The 13,106-nt window shown below is 40.7% G+C and overlaps 2 protein-coding genes across 10 annotated transcripts in view; both read left to right on the top strand.

Moving 5' to 3' along the window:
- Nucleotides 1-4,000, top strand: part of sorbs3 (sorbin and SH3 domain containing 3) — a 35,082-nt gene extending 31,082 nt beyond the window's left edge. For 6 of the 8 annotated variants that reach the window (XM_058636206.1, XM_058636204.1, XM_058636202.1 and 3 more), the window contains 4 exons: nt 435-968; nt 1,086-1,153; nt 1,262-1,368; nt 2,420-4,000. In XM_058636206.1, the coding sequence (XP_058492189.1) occupies nt 435-968; nt 1,086-1,153; nt 1,262-1,368; nt 2,420-2,481 (771 nt within the window). In that variant the 3' untranslated portion in view covers nt 2,482-4,000. The remainder of the gene's footprint in view (nt 1-434; nt 969-1,085; nt 1,154-1,261; nt 1,369-2,419) is intronic. The other 2 variants (XM_058636209.1, XM_058636207.1) reach the window with 2 other exon arrangements.
- Nucleotides 4,001-6,564: 2,564 nt separating this feature from the next.
- The window catches only part of pdlim2 (PDZ and LIM domain 2 (mystique)), a 51,884-nt gene continuing 45,342 nt past the window's right edge, over nt 6,565-13,106 (top strand). The window contains exon 1 of one of the 2 annotated variants that reach the window (XM_058637177.1): nt 6,565-6,865. The gene's annotated coding sequence lies outside the window, so the exon portion shown is untranslated. The remainder of the gene's footprint in view (nt 6,866-13,106) is intronic. The other variant, XM_058637176.1, reaches the window with a different exon arrangement.

Below are 13,106 nucleotides of genomic sequence, written 5' to 3'. Positions count from 1 at the left end.
GGTCAATTATTTTGATAATTAAGGAGAAATTAACACTTGTGGGAGTGATGTGCAAACTGTTTAATTGATGGACTAAGTGATTGAATTGGCATTTGTGTGGATGCTGGTTTTTCACCTCAGTGTTTGCCTAAAACAACAGAAAAGGTAGTAGTGATTAGTGACTGTATTTTTAAACATCTACTCAAGTTAAGCAGGACTTTAATTCAATTCAATTCAATTCTGGAACTCTCAGTTTTTGTTGTATAAGAGTGTTTGGGCAAAAATATTTTCCATGGAGCTTGCACACCTATGATATTTTGAAAATAACATTTGACAATCAGCCTTGACAGTGCATTTCTTTCAAGGAAAAGCTGTTGTACGATAATATCATTGCATTGTATTGCAGCCCTACTAAAAATATTTAAACTGCTAAATCTGTTTTAATCCTTCCTCAGGGTGAAGTGATCAGCATAAGCAGGCGTGTTGATGACAAGTGGTTGGAGGGCAGGATCTCGGGGACGAGCCGGAGCGGCATCTTCCCAGCCACATACGTCCAGGTCAACAAGATGCCTCGCACCAGATACTCCTCCTCTGACGACTACTCACCCATGTCCCCCACGTCGCCCGGTCCCCAGAGTCCGGGCCGTCCACTCCACTCACCCTGTCCACGCTCACCATTCACCCCCACGTCCCTCAGCCCCAGATCTGAGCACTCCCCACTGAAGCCGTCTTCACCCGCACCGTATGGCAGCCCACTCTCACAGTCGCGCTCCCCCACACTGACAGCCAACGACACGGCCTACCCGTGGCCCCAGAGCCCGCACAAAACGACGTCACCTACCACCCACCAGAACAGCCACTGGTCTGGGACTCACTCTCCCAAACAGAACTCCACAGCTCGAGCCGTTTCACCGTCCACTCAGTCAGCGTCTGCACACAGAGCAGGAGGCGCCGTGGAGAACACTTCCAGACACACTGATCCCTCACAGGTCCGCTCTCTCCCGCTGCATGTCCTCACCCGTGCTCCGACTGTTTGTGTTGACAGGAATGTGCTTCGTCATTAATCACTTCATAAAGCCTGACATGAGGTTTTTATGTATTTTTAGGGTGCTCCGTCTAATCCACACGTCAACTCCCAGCCACAAACTGGTGCAACAGTGGGCCAGCGCCAACCGTACGTCATGAGATTGAAATGTTGTTGTTTTTTTTCTCCACCATATACGGCAGTGTTTCTGCAGCTCTGTTAATTTGTCTGTAATATTTTTCATATTCTCAATTTTAGGTACAAGGCCGTTTACAACTACAAACCACAGAATTCAGATGAGCTGGAGCTCAGAGAAGGAGACGTTGTACAAGTGATGGAGAAATGTGACGATGGCTGGTTTGTAGGTAAGAATGAATGAACTTTATTATCAAATAAAAAACAACAACGAAGGATTATGTAACGTTTGGTTTGGGGCTTTTATTTGAAGCTGCAGTGTGTAACTTTGCCTCTGTTTGGTCTTCATGAATAGAAATGATTTAATATAATTTGTATGATGTGCCTTTCATCTGGAAATGTGCTATGTCAAGCAAAACTATCATACCTTTACTGGTACAATGCCACTGCACAACACAAGATGCAAACATCACTATACTGACAAACACAGAGAGTCATATTCGTGTGTCTCCCAGTCTCAATCTCCTTGTACCATGGAAGGCTTATACTGTGTGTATCATACCTGTTCCAGGTCAGTGCCACTTCAGAAAATGGGCGGTATCCCTTTAACACAGGGGTCTCAAACTCAAATGACCTTGGGGCCACTGAGCGTCTAGTTTGGCCAGTAGGGGGCCGGTAAAGTTAAAAACTTTAAAAGAGGAAAAACTATTCACTAGCTAAAATATTTCTCAGAATATTTCACAGAATTTCAAAAATAAAAGTGTCTGTGTTGACAAGGGACAATAATATAGAGTTCATGCTAAAAATATATTTATGATGTGAAATTTATCTAATACTAAAAAACAAAAGAAAAAACTTGGGTCACATGAAAGGGGGCTGGAGGGCCACGGGTTTGGAAACCTCTTTTACATGTCACTTCACCATCATCCAAAATTATTTATTTAAGATTTGGTGACTTTGGAGACTGTGATTTATATAAATTTGATACTCATGAAACCTTTCTAGTCTTGTATGAAGCCTTGACAGTTGTTTTTTTTGAATGTATAAAATTTTAATTAAATTTACACTACAAAAAATTGTTCAAGATGGGAACTTCTAAATTATTTAAACAATTTAAATAAAAATCAACAAAAAGTGAGGTATTTCTTCCTTGTACTCAATATCAAAACCTCTCAGTGTCAGTTCTCCCTCTAGTGGACATTATGAAATACTGCGTTGCTTTAGAATGTATTTATTTGTGTTGTTTGGCTACAGCGTGTGTTCTCTCTCTCTCCTCTGTAGGTACGTCAGAGAGGACTCGTGCTTTTGGAACTTTTCCCGGAAATTACGTGGCACCAGTTTGACTCCCGCACTTCCCTTCACTCACCCGCATCTGTCTGGACTCAAAACGAGCCCCGAGTTCTCGCTTCAGTTCACTCTGACAGAAACAGCTTTGACACCCCTGCAGCATTTGGGTCGTTCCATTACCCGCCACACTCCACAGCCTGGTTTGGTCCAAACCCTGCATGTTTCCTCTGTTTCCCAGAAGTGAGGTGAAGACAGGGGCACCGTGTGTGGTTTCTCACTTCCCTGCATGAGTGTGTGTTGCACTGAGACTCAGAGAGTGTTTTCGCACACACACACACACACACACACACACACACACACACACACACACACAGGAAAGAATGAATGCTGATGATACTGTTTCACATGCAAAGAATGGTCTTTTTTGTTCCACAGCTATTTGCAGCTGCAGGAAAATTTGCATTCTTTGCCTCTGAACAGCACAGATGTCCACTTCTGATGTCCCCACAATGCCGGCACCAACCACTGCTGACGAATGTGAATGAGGATGGTACACACACCCCCCGCCCCAAGCATTTGTTGAATCACTAATTTTCTTTTCCTTTTTCAAATTATCTCCTCCAGATTTCCATTCCGATCTCTGAAAAAAACCAATCCCTGGGCAAATTTGTGGAAACAACATGAACCTCTGTAGAAGTGTGCTCAGCAGCACAGTAAGGGCTCGGACATGTCAAGATAAGTTTACCGCCTTTTAAAAAGGGGCTTTGCAGAAGAGCGAACGTAATTAATGCATGTTTATAAAATGTGTTCATTATATCTAGACTGTTTGGCTTTGTTGTGTGTGTGATGTTTGTCCCTCAAGTCATGCAGATGATTTGCCAAAGGTGAAAGTAAAGAGACAGATTGTGTCCTAGGGCTGTCACTTTTAACAAAAATTAGGTTTGAACGAATATTTCATGACGCACTGTTCCTTTGGAGACGGTCGGATATTCCCCCATACACACACACAACTCATTGTCTACCGCTTTATCTTCCAAACGAGGGTCACAAGGGGAGGAGCCAATCCCAACTGACATATGGCGAAAGGCGGGGTCACACCCTGGATAGTGTCCAATTAACCTCTGCATCTATTTGGACTGTGGGAGGAAACCGGATTACCCAAAGAATGCCTACTCACATACACACACACAGGATTCAAACCAGCAACCTTCTTGCTGTGAGGCAACAGTGGTAGCCACTCGACCACCTTTGACCACACATACATTCACGCAAACATGACATTATTTATTATTACTTTTACTACTAGTTTAGGAGGTCACAAGAACCTCACTCGGTTGGAGCTAACAGCTAAGCTAACAGTGAGTCAGCAGATTTGTTGGCTAATTTGCTGCGGTGTAGAACCTGAGATACTTAGACACAAATTCAGAAATTCAGAGTCATAATTGTCCTCCATGTTTACAGAGGAACCAGTCATGACGTCACTAATCAGAGACTGACTTTCTACTTCGGCGCCTTGAGATTTACAGATTAGTTTGCGCCATGTTGACGTTAAGGCAGACGTGTCTTAATAGCATAGTAGCTCCACTCATATGTGCTGTATTTTATCCTCTTTTTTAACTCTACGTGGGAACAAAATGAACAAAATTGACATTATGTTTTGATTGAAGATGGAAGAAAATGTTTAATGATGCTGTACATCAACTGGGAAGAAGGCTAATTTTCTTTTTGCAAACAGAGGGGTCGCCCCCTGGTGACTAATCAGTATATGGTTACTTTCGTGTTGGAAACTGGATAACTGTTTTTTTTTTTTACATACAGTCTATAAGCAGAATAAAAATGATTACTGTCGCATTTTTTTGATGTTTAAAGACGGCATTCAATGGGTCCAAATCCAAGCGCCCTCTGGTGGATCATGCAATAATTACTTCAGATAGTCTGCTGTGCTTCTACGCTATAACTCCAACAGGTTTTTATACATTTGAAGTTTGAAATGTCCCCCCTAAGTTTGCACAAATATCCGACATAAAAAGTAAAAAGTGACAGCCCTATTCTGCTCTGTGCTCTAAAGGAAGTTGTTCTTGTCCTACATTATTATCTGTGTTGAACAGCTAAAGATAAATGTATGCCTCCACAGCAATTATGTGTATGGTATATTTTTTAAAAGTAATGCTTTATGTGCCAAATCTATATTTTTGCAAAATTCTACACTGAACCATCCCAGCACTCTTGTGTTTCTGCTCCGTTTTGCTGCCACTGGTTTTTACAATGTTTACCTCTGCTGCTCAGAGAGTTACCATTGTCACTTTGAAAAACAACAACGAAAAAAACAGTATTCAGAAGAACACTCGTGCCCGTGCCAGCGCCGCCTTCAAGGAATGTTATCTCTCTTCGTCGTCATGAAGTCAGTTTGCTATGATTCATTCATGATTTCAGTGTAAAAAAAGAACGAAAAGACAAATCATATTTAGATAAAAATATGAGATGATTGTACAGACTGTAACATGTATCCAATTAAAAGTATAATATATTTGCTTTTTAAGAAAATGTATCTCACGTGTATGGTACGCACCTTTTTTTTTTTTTTTAAAGCAATTAGACATTACAGAGTGATTCTGAAGAAACCTTTGTGTTCTTGTGTGTGTGTGTGTTTTTTATTCCCCCATATTAATTCAACACTAACAACAGGCCTTTTAATTGTTCCACAGCCACACAGAAACTTGTTATTCACTTTGTCTATTCCTAAACCACATTTTCTTTACCTTTGTGCAAAACACCACAAGGTCAATTAAATAAAGAAAGAAGAAGTGATACTGATAAAAAAAACTGCAATAGGAGTAAAAAGCCCCAGCACAGGGAATTCTATTACATATTTGACATTACATATTTCTATCACCTAATGATGGTAATACTTTCAGTCTTACAGCTGCACAAATAGTTAAAAATAAAGGTAATGAATACTAAACACAATACATAAAGTATGTGTGTAATAACATATAGTAATATATAAAACAAATTACAATACAATAATGTGTACAGTGAAAACAGTGTTTGCCACAAATATGTATTCACATGGACATACACAGACTGAACAGTGTGAGGAATTACATATGTAAAAAGTTTATTTTATTTATGATGTGGAGTATAAAGTGGTAGAAGATGGATGGATTTTTTTTACTGCTATATATGTATATAAATACAATAGATACAATTTATATATGCTAGTATTTAGTGCATGGTTGATTTTTCATTTCCATAGAATGACCACAGGTGGGCAGTATAGAGCGAGACACAGAGACACTTTTACTCTATCTGCGAAAAAAAGATGAAGAGTTATTGTTTTTAAAAGTTATTTAATTTGCCTCATCAAATATTGATAGATGTCTAATGAAGATTAGTGTGCAAATGCATACAGTGAAGTTGGGATTATTTTTTTTACAAACATCTTTTGAAAATATCTAATTTAAACTGATATATATGGTGTTAAAAGTAGAAGTGAAAATAGTCAGAAACTTATTTTGCACAAATTTGCTACGGTTTATGTTGTAAATTTATGGAAGGGGATTAGGGCCACATGAAAAACATTTTTTTTTAAAAAACAGCCTGGATTCTGAGATTAAAGTATATGGAACAAGATTAGGGCCACACAAAAGATTAGAAGATTAATCTCAGACTTTTTCCCTTCAGAATTCTAACTTTTACGGAAGGGGATTAAGGCCACATGAACTTTTTTTGGAAACAAAAAATAATGATAAAAAAAATTAAACCTCAAAAATTCTGAGATTAACATCAGATTATTATTATTTTTTATTAAAAAAAAATGTTTTTAAATTTTTTTTCAAGGATCACAACATACAATATATCAATGCACTGTACATAACAAGGCAGAAACCTTTAGTTTAGAAACTCTTTAAAAACTGTGCTCAAATAAAAAGTTTGCTTTACACTGTAGTCGATGCCAACGTGGTGCTATACTCTACTCCGTCAGTAGGGGTCGCGCGGACACAAAAAAGCGACCACAGTCATTTCAGATTAATGTCTCAATTATCTCCTCTCCTCTCCTCCTGACACGCCCCCCCCCCCCCCCCCCCCCCCTCGGGTCAACACCCTTATTTTGGTAACAGCACATGGCAGCGCGCGAGCTCACTCACTCTCCAGTGATTTCTCCGCTGCGCGCGCAGCCACAGGTGGTGCTCTCTGTCGCGCGCGTGCCACCCTACAGCAGACGAGAGCCTGACACAGAAGGGATTAAGAGCCTCATCACAGCGTGTTCGTCGCTGCCGCTGCTCCCACACTTCCACGGAGGAAAGTGACTCTGTGTCTTGTTTTTGTCCTCGTGCTGCGAGTCAGAGCAGAGCCTGGACCTGTTGCTGTCTCGAGGACAGAAGACTGCAGATTGGAGCAGGTGGAGAAGACACCTGAACTCTCGCTGCGCTCACCGTGGTAAGTGAACATGGCGTCTGTAAATTCTGCTTTTAGTAAGTTACACAAGTCAAGTCCTAAGCCAAACTTCCTCAAAATAAAAGTAGAGCATTTTAGTCGTTAATAGTGGCGCTACAGCAACCGACCAATTCAGAGCGTCCTCAACTCCCCCCCAAAAGTTTGAAACTCTCAAACGGTTTAGCTAATTTTCCGAGGCCCACATTCAAATTCGTACATAAACAAACATATAGCACACCATTAAAGTTAACGGATAACTGGTGTAGTTAATTGCTTAACATAGTTAAGTTACTATGTTTTAATGTCGGTTACAATACCAGTTAGGGCTGCAACAACAAGTTGATTAATCAGCTAATGATTAATCGGTTTGTGAGTGTTTTTTTCAATAATTGGAACAGTTTTGCACATTTTTCAGCTTCTTAAATGTGAATATTTTCCGTTTTCTTTGCTCCATGTAATGAAGAAATCATTAAAATTGAATAATTTTGACTTGTGGACACAAGGAGACATTTGCAAACATCATAATTTCCATGTTTGGTTCACACATTTTGCGACATCAGATACTCGTTGTAGCCCTAACAACAATATCACAACTTTGTACTGATGCCAGTATCATTCACAAAACCTTTAAGCAACTTTGCAGTTAGTATGACATCTGTTTTGGTCTAATTAGCCATTTCACAAACTCAGTGGTTCTCAAAGGCTGGTTCGTGACCCACTGATGGGTCACAGGAGATTTCTTTTAGGTCCCAACTAAATTTTCCAAAATCCCAACCATGTAGTTGAGATTTATGTTCAAGTACAAGTAATAAAATAAGGTTTTAAGTAATTTACCATACAATCTCTTGGAGATTGTTTACCAATTCAAAATGATGTCAGGTGTTACAGGTATGGGTGGAAGTTAGTTATGCATACATTTGCTTTTGCCATGGTTAATAAACTTTGGCAACTTTCATGTGTTCACATTTTTAATGACTTTTTAATGACGAAGGTTATGTTTTCATAGGCGAAGATTTTTCTGTGAGTTTGTCTTTCTGTTAGCAACTTCCTGTCTACAGTTGTTGACGGATTAATCGCATTAATCGCAATCGAAAAATTGCTCCCACGACATTTTGGTAAGAATCTACTCGCTGACGACGTCACAATAAATGATAAAATTCTCAAGAAATATGCTTATATGCGGAGGATCAGACACTCGTTTGGTAAAATAAAATAAAAGTTTCCACAAGAACTGGTCCAGATTACAAATTTGGTGGCTATTTAAATGTAACATGGTTCAGTCCCGGGCCATACGGTTGGTGTAGTGGTTAGCACTCTTGCCTTTGCAGTAAGAAGACCCAACTTCGAGCCCCGGTTGCAACAAGGGTCTTTTCGCATGGAGTTTGCATTTTCTCCCTGTGTGTGTGTGTGGGTTTTCTCCGTGTTCTCCGGCTTCCTCCCACAGTCCAAAAACATGCAATATGGGGATTAAGTATATTGGACACTCTGAATTGACCGTAGGTGTGAGTGTGAATGGTTGTTTGTCTCCATGTGTGACCCTGTGATGAACCGGCGAACTTTCCAGAGTGTACCAGTGGAATCAAAATGTTAACATTTCAGGTGCTGGTACGTATAACACAGGTGATAAAGAGTTGAAGCCTTGGTAGAGGTCTGTGCTCTGTGAGTGATCTTGTTGCTATTGTTGGCTATCGGCCTAACTAATTGCCAATTAGTCGTTAACACTTGACCGGTAGCTCATCAGGATTGGGGCTCAGTCTTTGTGTCTGAGGATGCGAGTTTGAACCTCAGGTGATGCATAAGGCTAATGTTTTGTTTGACATGCAGCACGTCAATGGTGCGTGGGTCTGGTCGATGTTGCGTGCAGGTTGAATGTGCTAGTGTTTATGACGTGGTGTAATTTAGGCCTGTCATGTTGTCGTCATTCAACCAGAGAGAGACTATTATCTGCCGATGACAAGTGTGACAAGTATTCACTGCAGTGAAACTGTATAAAGCATCCACGTACAGTTTAAGCTGTCATGGCTAATGATGATAACAAACAGCAAACTTAAGCCCACACAGTGTGCAGGTTTTACTGCAGACCCTCCGCCCCGTTAATGCCTCTGTACTCAGAAGTGTGATTTGTGGAGGGCCTGTCTGAACCAGGTGCAGCCTCAGCAAACTTTAAGTGTGTTATTTATGTGCCATTAACCAACAGGGTGATGGTGCTATCTTTTCTCTCATCCTCTTAAAGTGGAGGGTGATGACTTTGAATTGGAAAGTCCACTTAAGTTCAAGTTAAAGCCAACTCCCCCAGCACCTTAATTATGTCTCTGTTTCCATTTAAAGTGTCTAGACATGGCTGTGCCTCCAGTCCACTGAATCAGAATAAACCTGGTTTGTGAGCTCAGCAGGTGGGGAACTACTGGAGGTTTCTCCAATTTTTAATCCAGAACATTACCAATGTAGACCCGTTGTTCGCAGACCCCAGAACCCTGGATAGAGAAGGCTGGTGAACTAATGTTAGTAACAATTAGGGATGCATGAAATTGGAGTTCTTGGGCCGATAACCAACAACGATATGTGCCCAACTGCAGAAGTTCTTTAGTCTCTTCTGTCGTAAAATGTACATAATATTTTAATCATGTTGCAACAGAAAGCAATTTTCCTTCATTGTGCAAAATAAATAAACAAACAAAAAATAGTACCTATAGTATTGCCTGAAAGAGCCTGTCAGAATAATAACATCAACAACTTTGATTGAGATTATTTTAAAACCTCAGGGTCCCTCAATGATTTGATAGATACAGGCTGTCCTTTTTGCCACTTTAAATAAATCACTCGGACTGTATGTTGGCGAGCGAGACGGCAGTTTTTACTCACTCACTTGAGAAAGAACAGAATAAAGTAACCAGGAACCAAAACAGACCGCTGTAATTTCAGACGGAGCAAACCAATGGCTCTCTGAGAAAATGTGGAAATGGTCTGCTTCATATCGTATCATTCAGAGAGAATGTTTTTCTAATTTGAACTGTGGTTCTATCTGAATAAAAACAAACGTAATAACTTTTAATCTTCTTTTATAGGTTTTGTTTAATCTTTGTTTAAACTGCGTCGCTCTGTTGTCCAGCTGGTGGCTTTGCAGCTACGTACATGTGCAGTTTTACAGGAAGTCGTGAATAATCTGTTGAGTTTTTGATGAATTGTGATTTGTTTTCTTTTTTTTTTTGTGTAACGGTGCAGAAGGCGGGGTGTTCCTTCTCACAGAAGTGTGGTTTTTCAGACTCAGCTGAGGCTTCTGACATCACATCAAAGCGTGTGAGACAGGATGTCTCCAACTTTACCAAAAAAAAACCTTCTTTGCCGAGCGTCGGGCACGATTCTGAATGACACGAAGCAGTTTTGTCTGCAGAGCGAGCGGCTAATGAACAAAGTGGTGCTTGGTGGGTGAAGCACCTACTGGTGCGTGAGGATGTGGTTGACTGTCTTGATTGCTGGTTGAGTCTGTTCAGTGTGAGCAGCAGTAACTTGATCTGCAGATGCTGATGCAGGGGCAGATAAGTGGAGCTACTACTAGTGTCCTTGTCTTGTTTTTTACTCCCACAGTTCAGAGGACATGATCCAGTCCACTCTAATAAGAGCTGCAGCAAAGTGGTAAGGGACAATTTCTTGAAGAGACGATTGATAATTATGAAACGCCTGCTGTTAAAGATTATATCACGGCATGTTGTCGTAGGAGTTTGGCAGCAGGAGAGTTTCCATCAACCCATTTTTATGTGCAAATAAAAATTCCGCATGAGTAATCCTGATCAGATAATAGGGCTGAAAATTTTATAGTCCCTAAATCGAAAATTGCGGTTGGTAAAGTTGGAAAGGCTGCAGTCTAAGATGTATGCATGCAGCACATTTGACACAATCTGCTTGTAGTTTACTGTCAACAAAAGATCATTGATATTCATCATTCTCATTTTAGTTTTTTTTTGCTTGCGGTAATATCAATATTTTGGTGGTATCTCGTAGTGATGCCTTAATACCACTTTCATTTGTGACACCTAGAGAGAATTTCTTTCTTCAAGTTTATTAAGGAAAACTAAGGAAAGTTTATGAAGGTGTTAAAACTTTACCACTCCAATAATGATACCCAGTATCGAATCGGCTCATCCCTAGTATCTTGTTTGATAATGCTACCTATCGATATCACATTTTAAATCTATCACGTAGTGACTATTCAATGGAGCCTTGGCTTAAAAATGATGAAGGCAAATGATTTGCATACACAATATCTTGCAGAACAATTGCAAAAAAGAAGATATTTTACCCAAAATAGTTCAGCCATAATGGAAACACAAAATACAATTGTGCTTGAGGGAGGTGAAAAAGTTTGTGTTAATATATTCAGAATAAAAGTTTAGAAATCACATGACTAAACTGTCACTCCAGCTTCTGCATTTTACTGCCTAACTGGTGGTAGAAGAGGTTTGTTTGGTCTCCTGAGGAAACCACAACATTCCTCGAGTTGGTGCAAGATGTTGATATTATTACAACAACAGATGAGAAGAAAGCAATGAAACTTTGGTTTTTATTGTCCATTTGTGATTGATTTTGGATGCTATGTCGTCAAGTTGTGCCTTTTCCTGCTTCATCTGTGGTGACCCAGATTTAACGTGTTGCACCAACTACTGCTTATCTTGGTGAACTGCCAATATTAAAACGGCAGTGGATGGAAACCCACATACATGTGCATTTTATTTCATTTGACCAATTTTATTCTTTGTGTTTTTACGTGGATGGAGCATCTCATAACGTAGCTTTTGCCGCCATTGTCCCGCTGTCAACCCCCTCTTTTTCAGTCGGGTAACTTCCACCCAAGTTTCCCCTCATTTCATTTGAGCAGCGCCACCGTGAGGAGACATGAAGTAGCGATGTCCGGCGAGTGAAACCGGCAGGGACTGCGTACTTTAGAGTTTGTCCATTAAAGTATCTGACCATATATCACCAATTCAATATTTGGACCCACCCCTACTTGCACACAGGATGCTGTAGTAATAAATATTGGAGCAGGTTTCTGTATCACGATCGGAGCTTGTGGAAGTTTGTGGTGCAGTTTTGTTACTTTCTTGCGATAGTGGAGAGGAGAACACACCCTTGGGTTTTCTTTTATTGAAAAGGGAGTAACCCACCATGTGACAGGTGCAGAGTCTATGATTATATTAATGAGGCATGTGCTACTTGCATAGACTACACACCTTTTGACATCAGTTCTTGTTGTTGATATTTTCACATCTCCTGAGTGACGGCAGCTACTACTGACCAGTTGGGTGTGCTTTATAGTGAGAATGCACAGAATGCTACTCCTCTCTACCCAGGTCTGGGGGAGCGGCTCATCACTGCATTCTTATTCCTCTTAATCAGAGGGTGTGTGTGTGTGTCCAGGTAGGTTTGGATCAGTCGCAGTGTAGCGTCAACAGCAGGGTGCATCACCACTGATGCTGGCTGTGGAAAGTTCAACACTGGCACTTGGCCACCAGTGTTGAGTGTTTGACAAGTGTGATTCATAGCAGGAATATTCCCCTGCAGCCACAGTGGTGCATCTGAGTGTTTCAGAGCTCTCAGCTGAATGACTTGTGTCTGCTATGTTCATCAGTCGTTTCCCTCGGTTTCAGCATGTTGGGAAAGCCAGAGCTTATTTGTTTTGATCCAGACGAGTTTGGCCCGAAGGTTGAGACGAAATAAAGCTGTCTCTGTGAAACACTGAGGAAAGGGGTGAACACTTATAGGTGGCCAGGTTTGGCTGCCAGATCCACTTTATTATACAAAGGAGGAAAACCACTGTCTACTGACTTGACCCAATGCTCTTCACCCGACATGTTTTCTACTGCAGTACATGTGGTACCGCAGTGTGTCATTCCAGGGATGAAATGAGGCGTTCATTCCCCAGGATTAGTGTTGTCAGATGTAATGATAATAATAGTCATTTAACATGTGTTGCATTAAAAACATTTTGTTTAACTTTTCAGCATAAAACACTACCATAAATGTCAGCTCGTTGCCATCACTTTGTTGTGGTGACAGGCGGATCAAAGTAAATGAGTCGTGTGTGTGTGTGTGGGTGACTCATCATCTCAGCTGCACTCCAGTAATTACACACAGTTTCAGACTTGTTAGCAGGTTCCCTCCTTCTGCCAACATACCCATAACTGCACGTTACACTAGAACTAACGACTAAACTCACGTTGACGTTGGACTATAAAGACGCGCAGCTTTA

This window comes from Solea solea, chromosome 8, assembly GCF_958295425.1.
Source record: "Solea solea chromosome 8, fSolSol10.1, whole genome shotgun sequence".
NCBI lineage: Eukaryota > Metazoa > Chordata > Actinopteri > Pleuronectiformes > Soleidae > Solea > Solea solea.
The sequence above is the reverse complement of the archived record's forward strand: the minus strand, read 5'-3'. Positions and strand labels throughout refer to the sequence as shown.